General features: G+C 37.7%; 1 protein-coding gene across 1 annotated transcript in view; it reads right to left on the bottom strand.

Moving 5' to 3' along the window:
• The window catches only part of LOC106067654 (small subunit processome component 20 homolog), a 144,990-nt gene that overhangs the window by 45,539 nt on the left and 72,432 nt on the right, over positions 1 to 27,019 (bottom strand). Inside the window, exons 36-47 of the mRNA XM_056031514.1 lie at positions 26,476 to 26,599; positions 26,203 to 26,355; positions 18,238 to 18,399; positions 17,824 to 17,961; positions 16,131 to 16,402; positions 13,797 to 13,903; positions 13,462 to 13,694; positions 9,201 to 9,340; positions 8,936 to 9,092; positions 6,720 to 6,986; positions 4,378 to 4,544; positions 4,138 to 4,288 (exon numbers count right to left, since the gene is read on the bottom strand). Coding sequence (XP_055887489.1) covers positions 4,138 to 4,288; positions 4,378 to 4,544; positions 6,720 to 6,986; positions 8,936 to 9,092; positions 9,201 to 9,340; positions 13,462 to 13,694; positions 13,797 to 13,903; positions 16,131 to 16,402; positions 17,824 to 17,961; positions 18,238 to 18,399; positions 26,203 to 26,355; positions 26,476 to 26,599 — 2,071 coding nt within the window. The remainder of the gene's footprint in view (positions 1 to 4,137; positions 4,289 to 4,377; positions 4,545 to 6,719; positions 6,987 to 8,935; positions 9,093 to 9,200; positions 9,341 to 13,461; positions 13,695 to 13,796; positions 13,904 to 16,130; positions 16,403 to 17,823; positions 17,962 to 18,237; positions 18,400 to 26,202; positions 26,356 to 26,475; positions 26,600 to 27,019) is intronic.

A 27,019-nucleotide genomic window follows, 5' to 3' on the forward strand; every position in this document is an offset into this window, starting at 1 on the left:
TTTTACATGTTTCGAATGTTCCTTCAGAGCTGACGATAGAAGGGGAATGGGAACGGGCAGGGTTTGATAAATACAAACGACAGTCCAGAGCGCTAACTGCATGACCAGGCAGCCATCTGTAGTGACTGGAGAATACTTGTTCTCCCCCTCTCTTGTTTTTTCATGGGGTGACTATCCCCAGAAATAAGAGAGTGATCTTTCATTTACTTCTTCTTACTTCTTCTCATCCAAAATCTTGAGCCATGAAGAGAATTATATATAAAGATACTGTATGACGTTGCTACACGAAAGGCTCGTAAAGTAATTCTGTACGTAGTAAAGAATTAATAAAATGCAAAGACGAATTTATTTTCTAATACAAACTCTTAAATTTCCCTTATTATCTGCTTCCTTACCCAAACTTAGCCCTGCGAAATCTGTTTCACATAGGGCCCCACAATTGTTAAGTCCAGACCTGCTATTTAGTATTTGTAAAATGTTTGCTTGTAAAATGTTTTGCATGTTTCAGATGGGAGCGGGCAGGGTTTGGACTTGAGGCAGTTCTCTATCGCATCTGTAAGCGACTTTTCAATTTTGTCATCTGCTAGTCTGGCTGTGTTTAGCCTTTTTAGGGGTTTAGATTTTTCAGACATCTCTTTGGTTGTATACGGATGTTTACTTTTCTGATGATTATAAATGAAGCAGCCATAGACAGGCTACAAGAAGTACCAATAAATAAAAAAAATGGATAATTCCTCTATGCTAAAGGAAACCGATCTTGCCATTCAACAGCTCGCAAGGGGAAAAGCCCCAGGAGCTGACTCCGTTAGATCATCTAAGACCTGAGCTGAAGGCTCTCCGAGCTCTAAGTTTGAATAAAACCTGTTTGAGTGTCAAACAGTAAAAAAAAAAAACCTGTCTGAACCACCGTTCTGTCTGGAAGAGACCCAAGTCAATGCCTATATAAAGCATTGCTATTTCCGACATAACTGGCCTCCGGACACATGGGCTAGACATGGCCAAAGGACTGAGTTTACTGGTAGCCTCCGCCATTTTCCTATGTTGTACCAAGCTAACCGTGGGGGAACTCGCCATTAATGTAACAGTCCCTTGAGGAACGGCGCATGGATTATCGACAGGGTTGTGAGAGCTCTCTTTCAACTCTGTCCGTGAAATGGGTTCACTCTCACGTACCCTTGGACACTCCCACTGGAGTTTTGTTTTGCCATTCATTTAGCCTAGTTACCCCCTCAAGTAACTGTTTCAACCCAAGTGCCACGTTGAGGCAGAACAGCATACCTAGGGAGCTGACTCCAGCAGAGGTCTACAAAAAGGTGGATTAGCAATAATTTAAAACCTTCATGAGCTGTTCTTAATTATGTGGGAACAAAAGTAAATACCACAAGACTTTAAAGATACCCCAATTGTCCATCTATACAAGCAAAAAGGAAACTGCCAAATCTGGGACAACCATAGAGTAATATCTCGTGACTCTCTTTTGCTGGGAAAATCCTTGCACGCATTCTACTAAATCAGCTCATGCAACACCTAGAACACGGTCTACTACCAGAAAGCCAATGCGGCTTCAGAAAGGGCGTGGAACCATTGACATGATCTTTACGGCAAGGCAGCTCCAGGAAAAATGCCAAGAACAAAATGCTGACTTCTTCTCAATATATTGTTATAAACCTGGTGGTGACATAGATGAGGGTAGTGGTGTGTGTGTAGTCAGCCGACACAAATCGTCCCAGGCCAGCGCTAGATGAACGGTCAACTGTGACGAGTTACGACATTCAGCAGAGACGAGTGTCAACATGACGGTTTGGGAAGGATCAGCGTTGTGAACAGAGCTCAGGAGCATCACAAGGGATGTAGTCAGAATGGTCGAATGACGTTCTGTCCGGTTCTAGAAGGCCATTAGGGACCCTATATAAAGAGCGGAGGTGTCGCAGTCAAGGCGGCTCAAAACACTGTTCCCTACAGCCCGGTTCAATACAGTCAACTACAGCACAGTTCAGTGTGGTTCAGCGGCATTACCGTGGTTCAGTGCGGAGTACTGTCAAGTACAGTCAAGAGGAACAGCTTCTTGATCTTGGTCTGTGATCGAGTCCGACACAACGAACCCAGTGTGTGAAGTCAGTCCTGAACTGTTGAACCCAGTGCAAGCCAGGAACGAGACGGAGAGGCCAGAGCAAAAAAAAAGAGTTGATAAGTTGGTACGGTGTTAACGAAGAAATATTTGTACAGCCTGTGTTACGTGTAGCCAATTGAACAGTATTGGCTCAGATTTATTCGACTATTAAAGTGTTACGTTATTTTGGAGCCCTGAGTTGTCAAGTTCTTTAAGATGGTGGTGTATGGTGCAGTTTGCAGAGAGCCTAGATAGTGAGATTCGTTACAATATGTTGACTTAACAAAAGCATTCAACACTGTTAGCAGAGAAGGACTCTGGAAAATCATGTCAAAGTATGGATGTCCACAAAATATTCATATCCATGGTGAGACTATTTCACGATGGCATGAAGGTTCATATCCCGGAAAGTAGAGAATCCTCAGAGCCCTTCGAAGTATCAAACGGTTTAAAACAAGGCTGTGTCCTAGCACCCACACTGTTCAGTATTATGTTCTCTGCTATGCTGACAGATGCATTTACAAATAGAGAAAACAATGGGATAAATATAACATACAGATTTAATGGTGACCTATTCAACCTGAGGTGGCTCATAACAAAATCAAAAATAAAATCAGCAGTAAGGGACCTGTTATTTGCTGACGAATGTGCCCTAAATGACTGCTCTGAAAATGATCTGCAGAGCATCATCAGTGACTTCTCAAGAGCATGTTCAGACTTTGGCCTTATTATTAACACTAAAAAGACTGAAGTCTTATATTTGCCTGCTCCAGGGAAAGCCTACTTGGATTCAAGCATCAAGATAAATGGACATGATATAATGCAGTGGACAGAAACAGAAAGATCGATAATGCGTATCGCCAAGGCTTGTGCATCCTATGGCAGACTGTGTAAAAATGTCTGGAACAGACGAGGAATCACCACAAATACAAAGATAGGGGTCTATCAAACTGTCATCCTTCCTACATTGCTCTATGCCTCAGAAATGTGGACAGTGTACAAAAAACATGCAAAAAAACTGAGAAAAAATACCAGACACTGAAGTAATTCAAAAAGCGGGTCTGGAAAGTATCTACACAATTTTGATGCAGTTCCAATTGCGATGGGCAGGACACATCTGCAGAATGGAAGACCGCCCCATCCCTAAACGACTCCTGTATGGCCAATTAAGGGAAGGAAAGTGCTCACAACGCGGACAAAGAAAGCCTTCAGCATAAACCCAGCCAACTGCATGAATGTATAGAAACACTGCTTTGATTAAAAAATGTTTCAATCAGATCTATTGAATTTGTAGCTAGCACTGTAATATCACGATGCCAACCAATAGTCAATGTTTAACAAATGATGAAATTCTTCAGGCATAAAATATTATTGAAATCCCACATGTAATTAATGTAAATTTTCTAGAATTGGAAAGTAAATAAGTGGCCATAGAAGATTATGGTGTTATTTCATTTTTCTGTAAAAGAAGCTGTAGTCCCATATTTGAATATTAAAAGACGTTTGAAGAATTCCTCTGGATTGGAAAACAACAACATCCGGCTATAAATACAATTGACAAGGAAGTCATTGCTATGATTAAAGAAGAAAAACAGTGGAAGGATATATTGCATGGAATGCTAAAGGCAGAGTTAAAATCACACTTTTTTATGAGTGTACAAATAAAAGGGAAAATTAATTGATTATACATATATACACACACAAACACACAGGACACTTGCACAACCCTTTAAAAAAATATATCAAAGAGTATTTGCATTAATTGCAATTTGAATTTCATTATTTTATAGTTCAATTTTATGCTTCTAAACCAGTGCTTTTTTTCTGATGGTACGCACCAATACAGTGTACCGGCACCTTTTTCAATGTGGAGAAAAAATTATTATTTTTCTTGTATTATAATGTTTATTATTTAATTTATTAGTAGTTAAAAGTTAGGCAATCCATTACTGAGTACTGGCACCTTTTAAAAAAAAAAAAAAAAGCACTGTCTAAACCTATATTAGAAACAAATTTGTACGATTTACCTGTAAACCAAATTCAACCAGAATATGAATGTTTGTCCTTTTGCTTGTTTTTGGCTTCATACCTCCACGTAGTAAAGGATGAGAAAGGAGAAGACAACTATCTGGTCTTCTCGCTTTTGAGTTGTTCTCATTGTTTTCATCTTCTTTTGGTCTACATAAAGATGTGAAATTGCTAGAGTATTATAAAAAAATCATAATTTATTGTTTTTGTAGCTAAAAATATATTTGCTGACCACTTACAATATTTCTGGCTTTGTTTCATTAACCAGCGTTGCAGTGAGAGAGTGAATAAATACCATCATAGTCTGCAAGGGAATGCTTTTATTAGCCATCAGGCCATCAGCTACTTTCCTCAGTAAAATCTCTACCTTATTTGCAGTACGCTGACTGTGTGTAGTTTCCAAAATCTGTAGAATAAACTTTCTTAAGTAAAGTAACTACTGGCTAAACTTAATTATGTAAGGGAATGCCTGTTATATCGGGGAAGGCAAAGCAAATGTATTTTATCAAGCTAGACCTAGAACTAAAGAGCAAATATTCAGAATGCTTGTGGGTTTTTTGTATAAGGTGGTGGTGGGGGGTCTTTTCCTATCTTATAAATTAGAGATGTTACTTCAAAAAAGAAGATAATTACATCCTATGCATATCCATGTGCCAATCTAGTCATGTATGCTACAGTGACTTATTTATTATTTATTTTTTTCCTCACTGATTCATGGTACTAGAGAAGAAGAGCTTGTACAAATTTGTCGTAGTATTTGAATAAGATATGTGCATTTAACATTGTCTTTTTGAGTATTTTAATAGGTTTTGTTTTTGTATTTGTAAATATATATGTGTTGTATATATTATTGCTTCTTTACTTTTTAGCTTCCGTCCTGGAGAATTTCTAAATTTAATGAATGGTGTTACTCTAGTCAAATATAAATATTTGTTATAATCTCACAAGGTTTCCTTGAGGGGGCCCAATCAGAGAACGCATTGATTTCTAAAAATCTTTTAATAAACCCTTATGCTTTGTTTGATTTCTTAAATAATTTTGTCAATATGGAAATTCTATGATAACTTTTTATTTATTATATTATCTATATATTTAGTTTTTAGTCGAAAAAGATAAGTAGTTTGTAATTGTTTTAGCTTTTTATGTTACTCTTAATAGTTGACATTTTTTCTAGGTGGAAAGACTTGCTCCAATCCGATTCCAATTACTGTCATTCTTCTAATTATCTTTGCAAAATTTCAATACTTTGTCTTATTTTTATTGTTTTATATATTAAGCAATCATCTGTAAATTATCTAACAATTGTTCCTGAAATATTGGAATTTGGTATGTGAATCATTGGAATAGAAGACATTGCCATTATTATTGCAATTTGGTTGATAATTTATGTACATCAGAAAAAGTAGCAGGCCCAAGATTGCTCTTAGATTGTTTCCATAAATAGTTAATTTAAATCCTTAAGGTTTTGATGTTAGTCTATGGTCAATGTTTTTTTAAATAAAAATCAGGAAGATTAAAGTAACCCATGACAACAAACAGAATATAAAAAGATATTTAAAAAAAGAGTTTATGTAAAAGGAAAGAGCTGTACCTTTACACACTATCTCTCAATACTGTAAGATGTATTTCCCCTTTTCAATATCACAAACAATTTATTATTTAGCAATAATTAATTAATAATTGGTTGTTGTTTTTTTCATTTTCATGTTTTGTTGGGGACAATGAATAATTTTGCAAAGTTACTACTTGATCTGAGAATGGGAAGTGGTAGAAATAACATGTAAACAATTTTTACCTGACAGACGAAGTGAGTTGATATAAGCTTTGTAATAAAAAAAAAAACACTGTATTTTTATGTTTTCCTTGAAGTACTTATAATTTATTGATCAGGTGGTTTTAATTTTGCAAAATGTTGATTCAATATTCAGAGCTAGCAAAGACCTTCCTTCAGGGAACAGTACCAGGAAGAAGAAGAAGAGGAAGACAGAGAAAGCGAAGAAGAGGAATACAGAGAAAGCGAAGAAGAGGAAGACAGAGAAATCGATGGGAAGACAACATCAAAGAATGGACAGGCCTGTCAGTGAATGAAATTTTATCCAAGACATAGGACAAAGAGGAATGGAGAAAGAAGGTTGACAGATCTTGTGTGGTGCACAGACTAACGATTACGTGAAGGTGAAATTCAATATTGTTTTAATTCGGTAAAGTAATTTCTTCTACTATTAGTTTTTTGTTTTTTTTTTTATATCTAACAGAATTCCTTAATGATCTTTGTCCTATCTTTCCTGAAAACTTATTTAATCATTATGGAAATTTCTGAGTTATAAATTTCAGGATTTAGCCATGTTTCTTTTCTTACAATTAAGTCTGGCTTTTCTCTTTCTAATAAGATTTCGAAGTCTGCAGTTGTTGGGGGTTAAGCCATGCTATAAAGGAGACAAAGTAAAATCATTTTATCCTTATGGGCTTTTTAACTGGTAGGGCAAAGATGTGTGGCTATATTCAAACTTAAATAAAACAGTAAGTACATTAAATTTTATAGTCAGGAAAACTGAATAAGAAATTTTATCTAAGAGCTTACCATTTTTATTGGATGTACCAATTGATCTATACATCCTGCAGAAATACATTTGGCCAAAAGTTCATAAGCATCATATCCCTTGATAAATCTAGCCTCAAAATACTTGGCCTTTATGGCAGCTACTTCTTTCTCCTCAGCTACCTGGCCAAATATTTCTGAGTAGAATATGTCTTGCAGGATATTTAAAGAAGGGTCAAGGTCACCAGGGATCACTGTGTTTACAAGACTCTTGAGTAAGTAGTGAGTTGTGAAACTAAGAATGTGTAGCTAAAAAAAACAAAACTATATGAATAGTGGTTTATGTAGTAAAAAAAAAATTAAAATAACATTATTCATCATTAGCTAAAGGATATTTTTTTCGATATGCGCAGATATGTGTAGTACAAAAACAACAAATCCAGATTGAGAATGGGTAAACATTTTGAATACCTCAACATAAACATTGAAATGATTTACATGTCTCTGATGCATATAGAAGGGTTGAGAGAACCACTGCCTGGAAAACACTTATGATTTTTTTAGGCAGGCGGAGCGATGCATTCTGCCAAACTTTTCCCTGGTGGCATCCAAAAGCATTACTGTCTCTGGCCAGAAGGTTATCAACTTCTTATGAAAGCGATACTACATTGACACCAGGCTTCCAAGATACGTGAAGTGGTTTACCACATTAAGGGGGTGTCTATTTACAAGTGGTCTTTGGGGCTCAGTAGGTTTTATTAGGTGACTTCTGCAACATGAATTTTGTTTTCCCAAGTTTTATAGATCAACCAAAAGAGGCGGCAGCTAATTTATTGACTGCAAGCTAGAAATAATGTTCATTACGTATTAAGCTACTAATATTTAGTTTCACTGTGATGTACATTTTATTTTTTATCTATTGATTCCTCGAATCAAAAGTAGATGTTACAATTTATCAAGATTCAACTTTTGAATCATACATTGTTTAACAAATTCTACATCAGAAAGTGTTTAATTACTATCAGCAATGCTGTATCTTATCTATCTTATAGACATTACTTCAAAAAAGATTATTACATCCTATGCGTCATGCATATTAACCAATGAACTAAATTCTGCCAAGTCACTGGTTTTCCTAGCTAGCTCAGGCAACCCATTCATGCTCTAATAGCACTAGGGAAGAAGGAGCATTTGTACAAATTTGTCCTAGTATATGGAACGAGGAATGTGCCTTTATCTTTGTGTCTTTCTGAGTATTTTATTAGATTTTGTTTTTGTATTTGAAGATTATGGTTCAGTGTTTCATGCATAATTGCTACTTTACTTTTGAGTCTTCTATCCTGAAGGCTTTCTAAATTTAGTGATTTTACTAGTGGTGTTAATGTTTTCTTGAGTTGAGGGTCCCAAACAGAGGATGCATATTCTATTATTGGCCTAACCAAGGTTAAATAACATTTTAGTTTTATGTTCTTATTTGATTTATAAAAATTTCTTTTAATAAACCCTAATGCTTTGTTTGATTTTTAGATAGTTTCATCAATATGGGGATTCCATGACAGTTTTTCACTTATTATGACACCTAAGTATTTTGCGTTTTAAGTCTGTGTTACTGGTTTACCATGAATAAGATAAGTGGAATTAATTTGTTTTAGTGTTTTTGTTACTCTTAATAACTGACATTTTTCTGGGTGGAAAGACATGCTCCAATTTGATTCCCATTTCTGCAATTCATCTAATTCTCTTTGTAAAATATAACTAGCATGTGTTACAACTATCTGAAAAAATTTATTTCAGACATGTTTTAGTTCTTATAAACAGCCATCATTTTGTTCTCCTGCAGGTCGTAGTTGGTCCATACAACACTATACATTTCACAACAGCCCCTAACACAATAACAACAGTAACATTTAACAAAGATACTTTAATTTTTCTGTACAAGGTCTAACCTAACCATTATGGAGCAGAACGTAGAAAAAAAAAAAAAAGACTCAAACACTGAGCTTGTGTAAAAGTAGGATATGATATCAAGTAACATAAAAGCATAGTACTATGAAAACAAGATTCATGATAATAGTTTATTACTACAGTTTCCTTTACTAATGGGTAATATATTTACAAAGTTATTAATTCATGTGTAAAAAATTTACATTATAAGTTCATTTTTTTCTACATCTAAAAATATCCTGCTTCAAGATTTTGATAAAGAGGAAAAAATTGAATTAATATTATTTTCTATGATTTTTTTAGAATGTTTATACCTGATATCCTCTTGTAAGTATACTTTTCATTTCTTTGATTATAAATGGGAAGTAATGAGATCCCAAGGACAAGACAGCTTTTTCTAAAGTTTCTCTAGCTGTAGTTCGCACATCTCGTGACCGACATCGGAGAAAGTTACAAATTTTCAAAATGATACTGAAATATAAAAACTAAATGTTTACATGTAAATAGAGATATCAAATTAATGTGCAAATATTTTCCAGTTGCAAAAGTCTATTTAATTTAATATCTTTCATAACTCACCCTGGTAGTCTATTTTCTAAAGTTCCTTTTGGTAAATTTTGTAAAAGTTTGATCATAGCTAGTGCAATAGGAACACGCAAGATTTCTTCATCTTCAGGATATTTTGATTTGACCAGTTTGTGTTCATCATCTCTTTTAGCCTAATATGGGAAAAAAACACATTTATGACATAAAATACACTAAAATACACTAAGTCTAGAAAATAACACCCTATCTTATGAATATCAAACATTCCTTCAAAAAAAAAAAAATCCACATCATGATTAATCCCAAAACCATTTATGACCAATATATGAAATAAAGAAAGATGACATTACAGTCTATTAAAATAGAGATGCCAATTCGGAAATCAGAAATGCTTTGTTCTTACTAATGTGACCAATAAAAAAAGGAAAAATATTCAGACCATGAAGTTAATACATCATACTATAAAACAGTACCTATACAAAAAGGTGGAAAATAAAAATGACAGATCAAAGATTAAAAACGTTCAATCCAGAATGCCTGAGAAGAATTTCAGTTGTTTTCTTTTTATTTTTAAGGTCGACAAAAATAAGGTTGACAAAAATAAAAACATTTAAGAATTACTCTCAACTAAAAACTAAAACAAAATGGTAGAAGACATCTCCTGGGAAAATTTTAAAGAAAACCTCTCAAACTATTGAGGATGACTGTGGCAATAGATACTAAGAGTACTATATCAGAATTAATAAAATTTAGATGTAAAGCAGGCTAGTTAGCCTAGCTATAACTTAGCCTAAAATGGTTTTCATTATAGTTATCAAAAGAACAGTCTCAAGCCCAGCTGAAAAAGGAGAGAAAAACTACCATCTGCAGAAACACCAAATCAACAGATGTCACTGGCTTAGAAGATGAACCTCCAGATGGAAGGTGTATGACGTGGGTGAAAGCTAGAATTATCTGGAAGGTGAAGACCATCACCACCATCTATACATGGAAATATGGACCAGGCACAAGACTGGGAAGACAAAGATGAAAAAGTTCAACCTCTCATATCTTAGGAATCAGCACGTCAAGATGGACTAGTTCTAGTTCCCTAAGTACAGAGAGCTCATACGGGGTTGCAAACACATGAACCAGAGATTTATAACAGCCATGTTCCACATAAAGAAGAGAACTAAGATATTATCCAGTGCTAAGCCAGTGAAGAGTAAGAGAACTATGTCTGTGTCATGAAGAAGTTCCATGACTCTCTTCAGGATGTTCACATCAAAACAAGGAGTTTGAGCTAGAGCTCATCATCTTCTGGCAGCCCGAATGAAACTGAGGTGGAAGAACAATTAGATAGGATGATCCAGCCAACAACAGCACTACAACACCCCCATGTTAAAAGACTGCATGAAATAGGAAAAAATCAAGATCAACCTATCAAAAAGTTTCAGCTCCTTGAAGAGGACACAATAGCACAGACATGGCAGAAAATGATAAATAGTGAACTCAACATGTCAAGAAGTACTGTGCCCCACGTCAACCCACAAGGAGTGGATCTCACTAGCAACACTCCAGCAGATTGAGAAAAGAAGAGAGAAGAAAGAGGTGTGTGAATAACACTACAACAAGAGCAACAAAAGCACAATAAGAATATGCAGATGCCGATAGAAATGTCAAGAGTAATGTTAGAAAAGACTAGCAAAACTACATCTATGGCATTTTACGTCTCAAGAGATGATCTTTCCCCATTGCAACTTTTGTGCCATTCACAGCTGCGGCCACAGGTTGCCGTTGCATTTTCACTTTTTTTTCTACTACAGTTGTGTATGGCATCTGCAATCCAGGACCCTTCCTTTATGCTCGCTCTCCATGTGGATCTATCCAGAACAACCTTTTCCCAGAACTACATAGAAGCAGCCCTTCAGAACAGCACTAAAGACCTGTACTCTATCATCAAGAAGATATCAGGAAAATCTGTCAAACCAGAGAGACCAGTTAAGGGAAAGAATGGAGAAAAGATAGCAGACAAAGAAGGACAAAAGAAGCAGTGAATCAAGCATTTCCAGAAGCTACTAAATAGACCTTCTCTTGTAAATAAAGTAAAGTAGAAGTTCCCTTTTAGACCTTGTGATCTATAGGGCAGATGATATAAGGTCATCTGCTTCTTGGCCAATGGTTGTGACAGGGTGTCATGTGGCCAGCACAATGACAAAACGCCTTTACTTTCCCTAATTAGAGTCAGGTACGGTGAGTTGGGTGGACTCAGGGATGCCCTAAAAATCCCAAAATTCAAAATCCCTGTTTTCACCAAGATTCGAACCCAGGACCAGTGGTTCGGAAGCCAAGCTCTTGTAAACCCATCAGAGATACTACCAGCTGCAAGAGACCTGCCTATCAAGTGCAGTGCACCCACTAAGGAAAAGATCCAGAGCATCATCAAGCAGATGAAGAATGGTAAATCTGCAGGACCTAACAGCAACCTGGTTAAAGTGCTAAAAGAAGAAAGTGTGAATCAGCTAAACAATATGTGAATCTTCCTCTACAAATCTGTGTTTTAATATTAGTTAAGAACATTATTAATCCTAGGTCTGGACATGGTCGTGCTACCACGCCTGGTCAGACACTTAGATGTGGGCCGCCACCTAACATCCGCCACAATCTGCCTGAGTTTGTTGTGAGTCTCAGCCTTTCATCAATCCTGCCACTCTTGATAGGTGGCAGAGGCAATACTTTGTCTCAGGTCCAAGCAGGGAATTTGGGTTCCTGACACTGCTTGATTTAGTGCTCTCTTTGCTTCTCTGTCTGCGGTTTCATTTCCCTCTATGCCCACATGGGAGAGGACCCTATAGTCGGCTGTTATTTGGTCCAACAGCTTTAGGCTCTTGTGTACCAATGGAATGTCAGTCTTCATCTGCCCCAAAGCTTGCAATGCAGATTTGGAGTCGGAGCAAATTATAAATTTTCACCTTTCTGATGCTTTGACGGTCATAAGTGCAAGCGATATTGCATGCAATTTGGCCGTAAAGATGGAGCAGCCATCGGGGAGTCTACGGGAGATTGTTTTGTTCCGAAAGGAGCAGGCATACGCAACCTTTCCATCCATTTTGGATCCGTCTGTGTAAATAGTGCCACAATCTCCGTAGATCTCCTTCAGTTCCCTAAAGTGGACTTGTAGTACACTTGGGTCTGTATTTTCTTTTTTGAAATTAAGAAGGGATAAATTTAATTTGGGTTTGTTCATCAACCACGGAGGGTTCTGTGGGGTTTCTATTTTAGAAATTTGGTCAATGGGTGGGGTTAAATTTTGAATGGATTCTCTCATTCGGAGGCCCAAAGGTTGTATGACATTAGGCCTTCAGTTGTATAGTTCTGCATAAGTGTGGTTAAATATGGAGTCAAAAGCAGGGTTCGGGGAGTTGGATTTTAGCTTGACTATATACTGCATTGCAAGCTTTTTCACCCTTATGTCCATGGGGAGTTCTCCAGCCTCCACGTGGAGGCTTGGGATTGGTGATGTACGAAACGCGCCGAGACAGAGACGCAGGGCAGTTGGAGATTACTTATTTCTCTCAAGGTACCAGACCAGACTATTGTTTATCATCCTTTCCATGGTTTTGCAGATGCAGCTTGTTAGTGCTATTGGTCGATAGTTAGCTGGGTCAGACCCATCTCTTCCCGGTTTGGGTATCAGTAAAACTGTGGCTTTCCTCCAGCTATTTGGGAAAGCGCCTGTTTGCCATATACAATTATATATTTTTACCAGGATTACCCATGAGGGTTAGGGAAGATGCTTGAGGAACTGATAATGGATTTCATTTTCTCCTGGCGCTGTGTTATGTGATTTGTCCAGCGAGTCCCTCAGTTCCTCAAACAAGAACGGTTTATTGTAATCTTCATTGTTCTCTGATCTGAAGTCAAAGGGGTGTCTTTCCTCCCTGATTTTGACTTTTTGGAACTCTGGCGTGTAGTGTGCAGGGATGATTTATCTCCTTTTTGACATTCTTTCTTCTTACTATGAGAAAAAGACTTTGTAGAAGACAGAAGAAAAAAAAAATTCATCTTTAAACACTGAAAATGCTTGCAGCATTCCTACAGACCCCCAATATGGATGGGGAAAACCTGCTGCATTTCCCTTTCTCTCTCCTGGAAGAAATTTATAAATTATACAAAACAAATAAAAATTTTGTACGAAATACTATTTCCAAATATACCAAAACAAACTAGCTTTAGTGAACATTCATTACGTAAATATGGATTCTAAGCACAGGTAAAAGTTTAATGGTTTGAGTTTAAAAAAAACTAAAATTACCTTTTGTGTAATAATCTTATGTAGCTGAGGTAATAAAGATATTACAATAGTTTTATGGATTCTTGTGGCAGCCTGGGTTGAACAGAGGATGTTCCCATCACTCTTCACCTCTAAGATCTCGTTTTTCAGTATGCCCACATCTTTCAAATCAACTTCCATTGGAAGAGAGTCATTTTCAATTTCAGTATTAGCAGGATTCTCAACTAAGACTTCTTCTGGGGACTCAGTTGCGTCTGTAACAAATTTAGCTAATTCATTATCTGTAGATTAACCTCAAGAAATTAAATTTAATATTACTTAGCATTACAAAATTTGAAGTAAAATCAATTATTTACCCTTTTCATCAATAAATGTTTTGTCCACAAACTTCGGTGTCATCTTCAAAACATATTTAGAATAACTCAAGTCAAAATGAAAGGCATCAAGCAATGTTACAATAATTCTGTAAATGAAAATAATAGAATTAAAAAAATACTTAATAGTATTTTTATTTAATAGTGTTTTATGATGGGGGAATGATTTATGACACAATTGGGAACTCTTTCAATCAATTCATACATGAAATGGCAAACTTTTCTGAAATTGCTAGTTGATAATTTATTACTTTTATTAAAAAGAAAGGTAATTCTGATTTCATAAGGTTGTATTTCTCCAACAGTCTTCAGAAATGTCCTCTCAAATTCTTGGTTCTAGTTTTGAATCATTTCTTCCTTTTTTTATATTATCATTCTGACTCACAAAATATGTTTTTGCACCACAAGTAGCTGGCAGCAGATGGCCTCTGAAAGAGACAGTTGGAGAGCTCTGACAAAGGCTGCAGGACACATTTAGGACCCAAAGGAAAGCCATTATTGAAGACAGATGCAGAAGACGGAAAGAAAACTTAAACCCCCAGCCAACCTGTTTGCGTAGTCATGTGAAACACTGCACTCGTACTTAAACAATCCTTAAACAAATTGACATTATTATATAGCATTGCCACACTACGGCTCAAAATTCCAGGTTTCTTATGGGACCAAAAAATCATTTACCAAGTTTTATACATTAAATGGAACTTTGTCATCAATAACTTTAAAAGTACAACCTCAACATTTCAATATAATCTAACAAAACAATATCATTTGGTTTTGTAAATGTAAGCTAATTTAACTAAGTAATCTATGGCCTCCTTCAGTCACGAAGCGACTATGGATCATTTCAGTGAGGCAAATGCCTGGGCATTAGCTGTGGTTGAAATGATGTCGCCCACACATCCGTTCCCCCCTCTCCACGCAACTGATGTATCCAAACAAACGGCAGTGCCGATACAGTTTGGGGTCAGCGGCGTCACACGTTCTGCCAGAGTGTAGCACTGGGTGCTGCAAACTGCCTTAGGGTCGCCAGCTCCTGATTTTTCCTCAGGGTTGACTCCCGAAGCCTTTCCCATGATTGGGTATAGCTGCAAGGCAACAGAGGTTTGAATTCAGAGTTTTCCTTCTCCTAGGTGGGTAGCCAGCCATGGCTAACAAGCCCCTCCTGCCCGAAGCTTACTGGTTAAGGCGCCGATTTATTCGCCTTTGCCCCTTCTCCTGTTAGTGAGAACAGTTCCGCCGGACTCAAAATCTGAGCCACATGTGAAGGCCAGGAGTTGGTCTAGTTGTCAGAGGCTATTCGAGACGCATGCTATTTGGAAGCATTTTATAGGTAGTGGAGTGCTTACATCCATTACTACTTCCGGCAATGACAACCTTATTAAGTAATAATAATAATTTAAAAAAAAACTTATTTTGAATCAATCATGTAATTTATTTTTTATAGATCTAGACTAACAATAATAAATTTGTACGGTTGGAAATTTTAAATTAATTTTGTTAACCACAATTTTCATGCTTTTAGCATGGGTAGTGTTCAATGGTCTAATAACTTTTGGGGCATAGGGTATCTAGGAGAAGGTTTCTCGACTGCCTTTACAAAAGCAAGAAAAAAAAGTTATCCAAGTCTGTATTTAAAATTGAGGTCTTGAGCCTCTAGGATGGCACTACTAAACTATTCAAACAATAAATAATCGTGCAAATTCTCAGCATAATTCGAGAATGGGAAGTGGGAGAAATAAGGTGTACAAGATTCCACCTAGACAGAAAGAAAAATTTTTTTATAGCTCTACAATGTCATATATTTAAACAAAATTTATTTTGTTTTATGTACAGAACTGGAAGAATTTATTCATTTTTTTAACAGCAAATTTATTTCTTGTATAAACTTTGATTTGGTCAAATGTAATTTTACATTTTTACATTTTCCAGTTGTACATTCGAAATCTCTTTCTAGATACATCTGGTCACAAATGGTAAGACAGAAATGTTTCTGATTATCTATGAATGAATTTTTAGAAATAAATGTAGTCTCTGCTTTGGATTTAGAAAGTTAATTACCTATCGCATTAGGAATTTTAGCATATTTACCATTGTTCAGTGACATTGGAAAGTACTGAATTACCTTGCCTTTTAACATAAATGTATTACAAGTACGGATATTTCTATAGAGCAGCCACAAAATAAAATTATTACAATTTCATTTGAAAATAAATATAACTCCAATCATTCTGTAAGAACTAAAAGCACTGTTAAATAATGTAATTCAAAATCAATTAATGTCTAAAAATATAATTTTTATTAAAATTATTCAATAACCTGATCAACTGTTTCTGTAAATCAACTTTGTGAGGCAACAATTTGAGGTAGAATCTTAGCAGCTGCAAATAGTATTGCCATGGTAACTGTTTACAAATGGCTCCCAAAAGATCAATAGCTGCATCCTGAATATTGGCATGCTTTGAGTAGCTGCTGTCCAAAACAAATGCATACACCAGAGGAATGAAATAAGACATGTGTATCTCTGGACGAAAGCTGTGGTCCTTCAAGTGTTTGAATAAACGTCTTAATGCTCTTGATCTTTTATGGATCTATTTTAAAAAAATATTTAAAAAACTAGGATCACAATGAAAAATTAGTCATATATCATAAATAAGTGCCATAGTCAAATATGTAAATGGTTTAATTAATTAGAATCCTAAGTTTAAATGTAAATTTAATGTTGAGAAATGAAAGTTTAGTTCAAATTAAAATGCTTTAGTAAGTGATATATCAACACATTTTTAAATAGAGATAAACAAAAATATAAATTTAAGGTGGACCATCAATAGATATTAGTTTTTTTCAAAATAAAGGAAAATGATGACGACCTATAAAGGGTACTAATTCAGCTTATACAACCACTTCAGTAAAGTACAAATTCTTTCCCTTGTTGGAGATACCAAACAAAAATAATTAATTACCAATAGTTAATTTACTAAGTGGTAAATATAAAAAAAATTGATTCTTGTACAGTCAGGTTAAAGAATTAATTGTGCAAAATTTCAGCTTGATTCGAGTTTAAGTGTCTGAGAAATAATGTATACAAACTTTTGGCCAGGCAGACACACAGACAGAGAGTGAGCGTTGTAAAAAAAAAAAAAGTCAATTAGAATATATACTAAACTTTGCACATGAATTCATCATTTGGCTGTTACATTCAGATTATCAGCCTATAGTCTGAATGAGCAACAAATGTATAGAATTATTTCCAAAACATACTCAAAAAACTGGAGATCACTAAATTACCAGTTAAAAAATAAATGAGCAGATTACTTTATAAAAAAAAGGGGGATTACTTTGTTGTTGATTTCTAATTTTTGGCAATCCTATGGCAAGAAAAGTAAAGTGCAATCTACATTTTTATTTTGAACTATTATTTTATTATGATTAATTACTTAGATTATCGAAATAGATCATGTAAAAAAAAATTAATCCAGTCATTATTAAAATTTAAAATTGGTAAAAAAGAGGCTCATTTTGTTTGATCAGACACACAAATATGAAATGCTGTTTTTTTTTTTTATAAGAAATAGATTATGTGAATATCAACACTGATTATATTTCAAATATTCGATGAAACTAAATTTATCTTTTATTGTATGGGATAAGTGAATATGAAGTTTGCAATAAATTACTCTATGATAAATTGCTTTGAGCAAGAACACATTTCAAAATACTTGTTTAAAAAAATGTGATTATTATAGTTTTCTGAATTAGCTTTTATAATTGACATAGTAGCTTTCAATTAAATCATTAAGATATTTTGATTATTTTTAGCAGTTAAAAACACTTGTAAAAGCTTAGAGTGGCTATAACAAAAATGCTTATAAATAATACTAATTTGCAACTATTGTGCTTAATTAGTTTTAATGTTGTTTTTCATAAAAAATTTTCAAGCTAAGAAAAATGAACTACAAAATGAAAAAATCTTAACCAACAAAAGGCTACACATATCTTGACAGAAACTGACCTGTATATGTCGAATGTTCTCAAAAAAGTCAGCCTCAGGATCCTTATCACATAAATCTTTTAGTCCAGTAAACATCACATGATCTGGGCAATGCTTGACCAAACTCTGTAAAACTGTTAGAAACTCATGACGGACAGCCTAAAATATAGGAATTGGTTTTATTTGTTTGAGTTAATGCATACATTCAGCAATAAATTTAAAATAAGACAACCATTTAATTATTTATCAAGTAATCTGTTCTATACAGTTAAGAATATTATATTACTATTTTAATGGTATGTAAATGTAAATATATTTAAGAACATTTGTTTGAAAACTTGGAAAAAAAAAAAAAAATGCACAAAGAATACTATTGGAAAGTGGCATTTCAATAACTGGAGCATTTTAATTATTTATTTTGCTTCATACATTTACCTCTGATTTACTTCTTATGCCCTGCTTTACTTGCGGGACTAAAGTTTTCTCCACAACAATATTAAAGACTTTCTGTACTTCAGATGAGTTTGTAAAAGCCAGTTTAGCTATTATTTTCACTAAACAATGCGTAGAGTTATCTCTTATAGACAAATCATCAATCTGGCAATGGAGAATAACAGTTTGATTCATTAGGAAGTGGGCATCAAACAAAAAATAAATATAAATAATCACAAAATGAATTTTAAACTTTTGTTTATATTAAACTAGCAGTAAAAACCGGTTGTGTCCATATGTCTAGTCGTGCGGTTTGCGCGCTGGACTGTCAATCGGACTTATAGATGGTCCCAGGTTCAAACCCTGTCCACTCCCATCCTCCATCATCCTGCGGGAGGTTTGGACTAGGAAGTAAATTATCTTTAACTCTAAAGGAACATCTGATACATGGAAAACAAAAACAAAACAATTTGCCTGGTTTTACATTGCTTACTGGGCCATATTTTAACTATAAACCTAACATACTATTTTTAGCCTGTGAATTAGTGTATATGCTTCAGTAAAATTTCATGGCCTACTCTCTCTCTTTCTCATGTTCACTCTCTGGAACCCCTATTTTGATTTTTTCAACCAGCGCATCATTATTTCTCTGATATAGACTTTTGACTTGATTTGGAAAGATCAGGTTTACAATGTGCCCTTGAGACATACAAACGCTCATATTTTGAGCCTGTTAATTCTAGTATCACTCACCACTCCTCCCCCTTGCCACAACAAAAAATTAGTCCTTCGTGCACTCTATGACTAGATCATATTTTGACAGTGAAACCCCAACACAAACACACAGTGACACACACAGACAATGGTCACAACCTCTCTCACACTTTTCGGCCCATTTTTATAACAATGACAACTTTTAACTTTTTAAGCATCCGGCGATTGATAAAATTTTCAGTACTTTTCAGGTCTAGAGAAAACAAAAAGCATTTTCCAAAGGCCCCAATTGAATGCTACATTCCAGTTCCCCACTCTAGCTTTACTTTGGTACTGTGTTCTCAAAATAAAAAAATATCTTTTTTTTCATTCTCAATTTGGTTTTATTGTAATTTTTTTTTTTATCCCTTTTGAATGTAGCGAAATGACAATAGATATATCTTATTTCTGCTATTAGGATTAGTTTTTAATTTTATTTAGTCAGAGTTGATGTAGTGAAAAGAAAGGAAGTCCTATTTTTGTGCTTTTAAAAAAATTCTTAATACAGACTGCAGCCCTTTGGTAAATACTGAAAATAAAATACAAAGGTTTGATAGAAAGCTTGCATTTTTTTGGTATTAATCATGGTCAGGTAGTGAATATATCAAATCCATTTCTTAGCAAGTGGGTGGTAAAAGGAACCTGTGTATGAAATTTTATGCGAATCAGTAAAACAGTTTAAGAAAACATGTGATTAATGAGTGAGTGATAACTTAGAAATATATAGTAGAATAGAATGCATAATATTTCATAATAGCGGCAACTGAAAATTCATTCAAAAGAATAAGAATTTTTGTTACAAATGAAATTAGACCTAAACCAGATGTAATGTTTTGCTTAGCTGGATCAGTGACATCTAATTCTATAAAAGTAAATTTGTTTATAGGCAATTTCTTTACAAGGTATCCAGACACTGTAAATATTTTATCACATTTTGAAAGAATTCAGATTTTCTTCTTTCAAACCATTCTTTGCAGAGTTAGCATTGAAAACTTTTGGCATTATCTATAATCACTAATAAACATTTTAAATCTTTTTTTTCAGGCAGATTTAATTAGTCATTCAACTTGTTTCTAATATAAAAGCTGGACTATTAAGTCTGCTGAATAGCTGTTGTAAGTTATAGCTATTTTTTCTGGTTTCTGATGCTTAAAGTTGATTTAAAAAACAAACAGATGTGTTGAAGAAGGGCGCAAGGAATCAAGAATTTAATCATTTTTGTCAGCATAATTAAAGCTTTTCTTTTGCAAACACACTTCGCCTTGAATGCCCCTGATTTCTTTATTTGAATTTAGATTAGGAACCCAGCTAGTCGCCAATTACTATAACAGTAGCTTTAGATCTGCCACAGAAGATATGTTCTGCAAGTAAAGAAACATCAGTTTGATTCCCTTTATCATGCTTAGAGATAAATTAAGCTGAAGCATTAAAACCTCCGCCCTTCTCACTTTCATCTCAAAAGAACTCTCTCCTAAATTTGGTGACGAATCTAGATCTATAATCTGTAGGCAGCTTCATTTACAGTTGATTGGTTTTTAGTGCACATAGGGCTATTTTAAAGGTATTTTAACAATCCCACATAATTGTAGGCTCTATCGTGAATGTGAAATACTAGATCTAGACCTGTACATTACAATGTAACTCAATGTCAGAACAGCCAAGTTTGCTGCTTTTTATTTTAGATTCCATAAAGGATAAGAAAGGAGATAAATAAATATCTTTATAAGATGGCTGCTTTTGAGTAGATCTACACTTGAGCTACTAGACCTAGTCAGTAGTCTGAATCTATTACATGTACTTTGATCTAGATCTAAGTCTAGTACACACCTGGTAACAACTAGCGCGGCGTTCCAGTACCACCTCATCGTGGTCGCCGCGTGAACACTCCGCTCTCCGGGAGTGGCCAAGGGTACTGGTTGCTTGCCGCTGATGAATGAGCAGCCGGGGCAACGGTTAGTAAGAGACCACGGGTTCTCCGAAAAGCGGATAGCGCTGGACACCAACTCGAGGGTTGGTCGGGTTCTCCTGGGACTCGGCTGATTCGCGGGTCTCTCTTTGGGCAAAGACTGGACTGACTGGCCGGCCTTAGCGTGCTGATTCGGGCGGACCGGTCGGCATCCATGAGCTAGGCTCTATCTAGCCCGTTCCCTGGCGCGCTAGTGGAGGAATCTGCCGCGACCAATGGCGTCTCTGACACTGGGAATATCGAGAAACGCGCGCCGCCCCACTCCTGCCTTGCAGGAAACTTATATGCCAATCTGTGGCGGTGATTGCTTGGTCAGGTCTCTGCCTTGCCCTTAGTGGCGACATAAGTATAGGCCATGCACGCTGCTGCATTAGAGCAGTAACTAAGGCCGCCAACGGCCTTAACCATACAACCATGATTGACACAGACACAGTAAAAAGCGGGCATGAGCAGACCCGAACAGGCTCCGTGCGCCGGGTAGTGGGCGTCAGGCCTGGACACGAAAAGTCAGCTACTAGTCGCCCCGCGACCTCGATGAGGGGGAATTTGTCAGGTCGTGAAAAGTTAGCTAAAATTCCTCCACCTAAGTCCTCTTCTCAACGAACACTGCATTTGTACCTCCTTCGGAGGTCCGATTCGAATAAGGTTGATGGAAGTCTGCCACAACCTCCTGCGGACCTAGATACACCGCAGGCAAATATGACTGGAAGCGAAATAGTGACGGGAGCCTCCGGCCCCCAAACAACCCAAACTGACACTAGTGGGATCCAACCCACTCCAGGGACTAAGCCCATAAACACAAGGTCCCTCCTGATCTTACAAATTAACATCTGCGGGGTCATCCCAAAGGTGTTAGAGCTCTCAAAACTCCTCCACGAGAGGGCAATAGACGTGGCTTTACTACAAGAGACACTAACTGGCAAACGCAATGCCAGTATTACCGGTTATACTGCATTTAAGTGCAAATGCACAGACTGCCGGGGGCTCATCACTTATGTACGCAACAACCTGGTTGCTACACAAGTCCCCGGTCCACGAGTGCATGGGCGTACCGACGCCATCACCCTCGAGATACATAAATTAGGGCGTAAACTCACGGTAACTAATCTGTACAACCCCCCCAAGCATGAAATTAGTCTCGAATATGACTGTACTAATATCAACACTCACAACGTCATCGCAGGAGACTTTGATGCTAAGTCTCAGCAGTGGGGCTATGATTCAGCCGACTCATCGGGACATAAAATTCATGAACTTCTAAATAATTCTAATTTGTTCTGTCTGCAAAATAAACATACTCCCCCAACTCTATACCATACTGGAAATGGCAGCCAATCTAGACCAGACCTTACTCTAATCACAGCTAATCTAGAATCACATACTCAGTTTCAAGTCCTAGATGACATTGGAAGTGACCATAGACCCATATTAGTCACAATTGCCCTCTCAGAGGCCAGTGGTGTAACCCCAAAAGCCCCGCGTAGATGGAGTTACACCAAGGCGAACTGGCCAGCCTACGAGGCAGCAGTCAACACTGCCCTTATGAATATTGCAGTGGAGGATAGTTGACGTTGACATCATATACGGCGAAATAACAGCAGCTATGTTGGGTGCGGCCAAGAGGTTTGTCCCGCGGACTTATCCTGGCGTAAGGCAGAAACGCGTGTGATCTCAGGAATTGAATAAGCTGGTCCTGAGACGTAAGCGAGCCCGGAGGCTTGCTGAACGGAAGGGTACCCCTGAAATCCGGCGGGAGTACAATTGGCTCTGTAGAGCCACGAGTGAATTGGCCCGACGCGTCTGGTCGGACCATTGGAACGCTGCCTGCGCCGGGATGGATCTTCGGGATACCTCGAAAGCATGGCGTCTTCTGCGAAACCTAGAGGCCAAAGACACAGCGCGAACGGCTGCCCCTCTATTGTCACCCGGAGGGCCAGTCTCGACGGTAACCAAAATGGCCGGCTTGTTGAATCGACATTTTGCTAAAATCAGCAAGCCCGAAAAGAAGTCTGCCATGTCCAAAGCCCTCAACAAAGAACGTAAGAGGCTCGAGAGGGAGCCAGATGAGCCGGAAAGCCAAGCAACGTGCAACGCGCCCTTCTGTCGTGCTGAGCTGGATAGAGCGATAGCTAAGTGCAAAAATCGAAAAGCTCCGGGGCCAGACAAGGTTACCCCCGAGATGGTAAAACACCTTGGGGGCATTGCGAGAGATAAACTCCTGGAGTTTATGAATCGAACCTGGGCAGAGTCCAGACTGCCCGGGGCCTGGAAGAGTGCTGTCATTGTGCCAGTCCTTAAGAAGGGAAAAGACGCGACTAACGTGGAGTCCTACAGACCCATTTCACTAACCTCAACCCTTGGCAAAGTTGCTGAGCGAATGGTTAACGAGTGGCTAGTTTGGTGCTTTGAGAGTGCCGGTATCCTGGCGCCAGAACAGGCCGGCTTTAGAGCAGGCTTGAGCCCGATCGACCAGGTCACGACATTCGCACAGGAGGTGGCCGACGGGTTCCAGAGGTCCGAGAGCACATACGCAGTGTTCATAGACCTAAAACAGGCCTACGATCGTGTGTGGAAGCAAGGCCTCTATCTTAAGCTAAGAGCTATGGGTGTGCGGGGCAAGATATACAATTGGATACAATCCTTTCTGTCTGGGAGGAGCAAACGTACAAAATACCAGCACTCCCTTAGCAAGCCAAAACAACAACTTAATGGCCTGCCCCAGGGCTCTGCCATGTCCTGTACACTTTTCATAGCCTTTCTTAATGATTTGCCCAGCTCACTACGGTCCAAAAAACTGCTATATGCTGACGATATTGTCCTCTGGTCAACCGGGAAGAAAGCCGACCAAATTCAGGCGGCACTTCAAGCAGACCTCCATACCATCTCCTCGTATTGCGACAAATGGCAGATTCAGATAAACGTTGCCAAAACGACCTGGTCCCTGTTCAGCCTAGGAATCGACATCCTTAAGGCTCCATTCGAGCTTCAACTCGGTGGGCTGCGACTCCAGCGTGAAAATACGCCAAAATATCTAGGGGTGACCCTGGATAGAAAACTGTCAATGCTCCAGCACGTCCAGGAAGTTGAACGAAAAGCCTCGGAGAAGTTAGCGTTACTAAGAAAGCTGGCCAGCACAAAGTGGGGTGCCAAAGCTGACATGCTACGCACATTGTATCTAGGGGCAGTCACAAATTGAATACAGCTATACAGTTCAAGTATATGCTAGTAAAACTGCCCTCGAATCACTCGACCGGGTACAAGCACAGGCCCTACGGTTCATTTGTGGCACCTTTAGGACAAGCCCAACAAACGCTGCTGAAATCTTTACTAACGTGGCACCCTTACATCTTAGGAGGGAGAGGGCAGTACTTACGGCCTACGAGCGCTATAAAAGGGGCGACTCTAGGCTACCCACCTCAATCTTAGTGCGACAGTGGAGAGAGAGGAACCGCATTAAAATGCGATCGTTCCTACACATAGCGGCCAATTAGTCAAACTCAGCTGGACTCTCCACTGATAGAATCCCTATTAGGAGAATCAGTACGTGCCCTCCGTGGAGGAGATTGCCGGCCCCACAAATAAATCTGTCCCTGTTAGGGCAAGAGGGAGCCACCAAGAGGCGATTAACACCTGCCATTCTCCAAAATTTGGCATCCATAACTATAAAATCCTACCCATCAGATGCCATATTCTGTTATACCGATGGGTCGGTAATGAGGGACCCCGATAGATCGGGGTATGGGGCCCTTATTGTCTACCCCGACCGGACCGAACCAGATAGGCTCTCTGGTCCATGCGGCTACGCTGCATGCTCCATGGATGCCGAACTTACAGGGATAACTAGGGCATTCGAGGCCATTAGGGCCCGAATGCTCCAACGCGAGACTAGCGCCACTACGGTGGTGTTGGTCACTGACTCTCGCTCCAGTCTCCTAGTTATGGGTGGCGGCGGGGGAGGGTCGCCCGTAATAGAAGAGGCAATCGGCGCCGCAGATAACATCCGCCGAGCTATTGGAGCTGTCGTTTTTATGCAGTGGGCGCCTTCACATTGCGGCGTGAGGGGCAATGAAACGGCAGACGCCCTCGCAAGGGAGGGTGCAATGGCAGCCACACACCTCGAAGCACCAAGCACGTACTTACAAGCAACGGCACAAATCCGAGCACTCATTCATGAGAAGTGGTTAAAGTCCTGGGAGGAATCCGACAGAGCACGTGGTGTCTGGCAGCGCATGCGTCACCCAGATCGCGACGATCCATGGTGGCGACTGAGGAGGTCAGAGCAGTCAATAGTTGCGCAGTGCAGGACGGAACACTGTCCTATTGGGGCATACTTTGCCCGGTTCCGCACTAACTTTGACTCCCGATGCCGTCACTGTGGAGAGAGCGTCGAAACAGTGTCGCATGTCTTGTACGAGTGTCCCCAGCTCCGCGAGCTAAGGGGGGACTTGCCTGTGCAGTCACTCGACTTGTTAGGTAGCTATGAGGCACTACGCCGGACGGCTAAGTTTCTTGCCAGAGCACTACGGGAGGACTAGTCCTTCCTTGCTCTGATTTTTCAAAAGGAGTTCATCTCAGGTAACAACTAGATCTAGATCTAAATCTAGACTTAGAATAATCTAGATCTAGTTAGATCTACTATCTAGATTTTAATTCTAAATCTAGATTTACGTAAATTCTATTATAGGTGCCTGACATCATAAACTCAATTAATTCCCAATCAGTTTGAAAACTTCATATAAACTGACACAAAGTCACACATTGAAAAGAAATTCGCTTTATTTATCAGTAAGATCTAGTAAACATTTAAATCTTCACGCGTCAGCACGAGCGGGGGGAAAAAAAAGCGATATTACATGGTAGATCTAATAAGAATAGTCTATTTCTATTCATTGCTGCACTGATCTATATATATACGATTAGCAATAACTACTTTTTATTTTTTTTTTGCTTTTGTGGGGGAAAAGCGTATTTTCAGATGACAAACTGTACTCACATATTTTCATGTCCAAGATGCGTACTTATAGGCAACTCTGCTTATATTAACGTCAAAACTAACACTAAATCTGACATAATCTTATCTTAGTAAACCTAGAGCCTTATTTTAATAAATAACATTTTCACTGTCTCAATCAAAAGTACTAACCTTTAAACCATACAACTACTTCAAAGAACACCAACATTACTAAAGATTACTCAAGATAATCACAATGGAATAAAAAAGAAAAGCATTTTGGGAGTATATAACTTACAGCATCAATAAAATGGCAGCAATTGTGTATAACAGGTAACAAAAGATCAGCATTAGGTTCCTCATCAGCTATTTTTGTATTCAGTTGATTAAATGCTTGTAGTCTCAGGATAAAATCAGGTTCTTCAACTTTTCTTTTGTCCCAAGCATTCAACTAAAAGAAATATTTTAAAATCAAATTAATTTTCTAAATTAAATCTGTGCGTAACAATAATTTGTGTTTACTACTATTACTAATACTACCATTAAATTAAAATATGATAAAATATAAAACCTGGTCGATAAGAGATGAAATACTTTTGAAGTAGTCATCACTGTTACAAATAACATGAAACAGTTTACAAAGCAAAACTCTAGATTCTCGTCTCTTTACACTTGAGAACAACTGGCTTACTGACCTTTGGATAATAAAAGATTTTAATTACTAGTAAAAATGACAGGTAAATTGAAAAAAAAAAAATCACAAAATATTTATGGCTATAATAACATTAATGGCTACATTTTTATTAAGTTCTTCTAACCCTCTCAGAAGAAATAATTCTACATTTCAGTGCTACTATGTGATGACGGTGATCCTAAACTGTATCAAGCACCTTCTATTCCTTTGGACACATCAGCTGCATGAACTGGCAGATCGGGAGGGGGTGGGGGTGGCTAATTTTAGTAGAGAAATCACACAACTTATATGAATTCTTTACTTAGGTTAGTAATATATATTAATTATTTATATTTTATCCTATTTTTAGATCATGTCTTCCCCCCACTCTAGTATGTTGGCCGATTTGGTGGGGGAATAATCGCTCCTACCCACCACCCAA

This window comes from Biomphalaria glabrata, chromosome 6 (assembly GCF_947242115.1).
Source record: "Biomphalaria glabrata chromosome 6, xgBioGlab47.1, whole genome shotgun sequence".
Taxonomy (NCBI): Eukaryota; Metazoa; Mollusca; class Gastropoda; family Planorbidae; genus Biomphalaria; species Biomphalaria glabrata.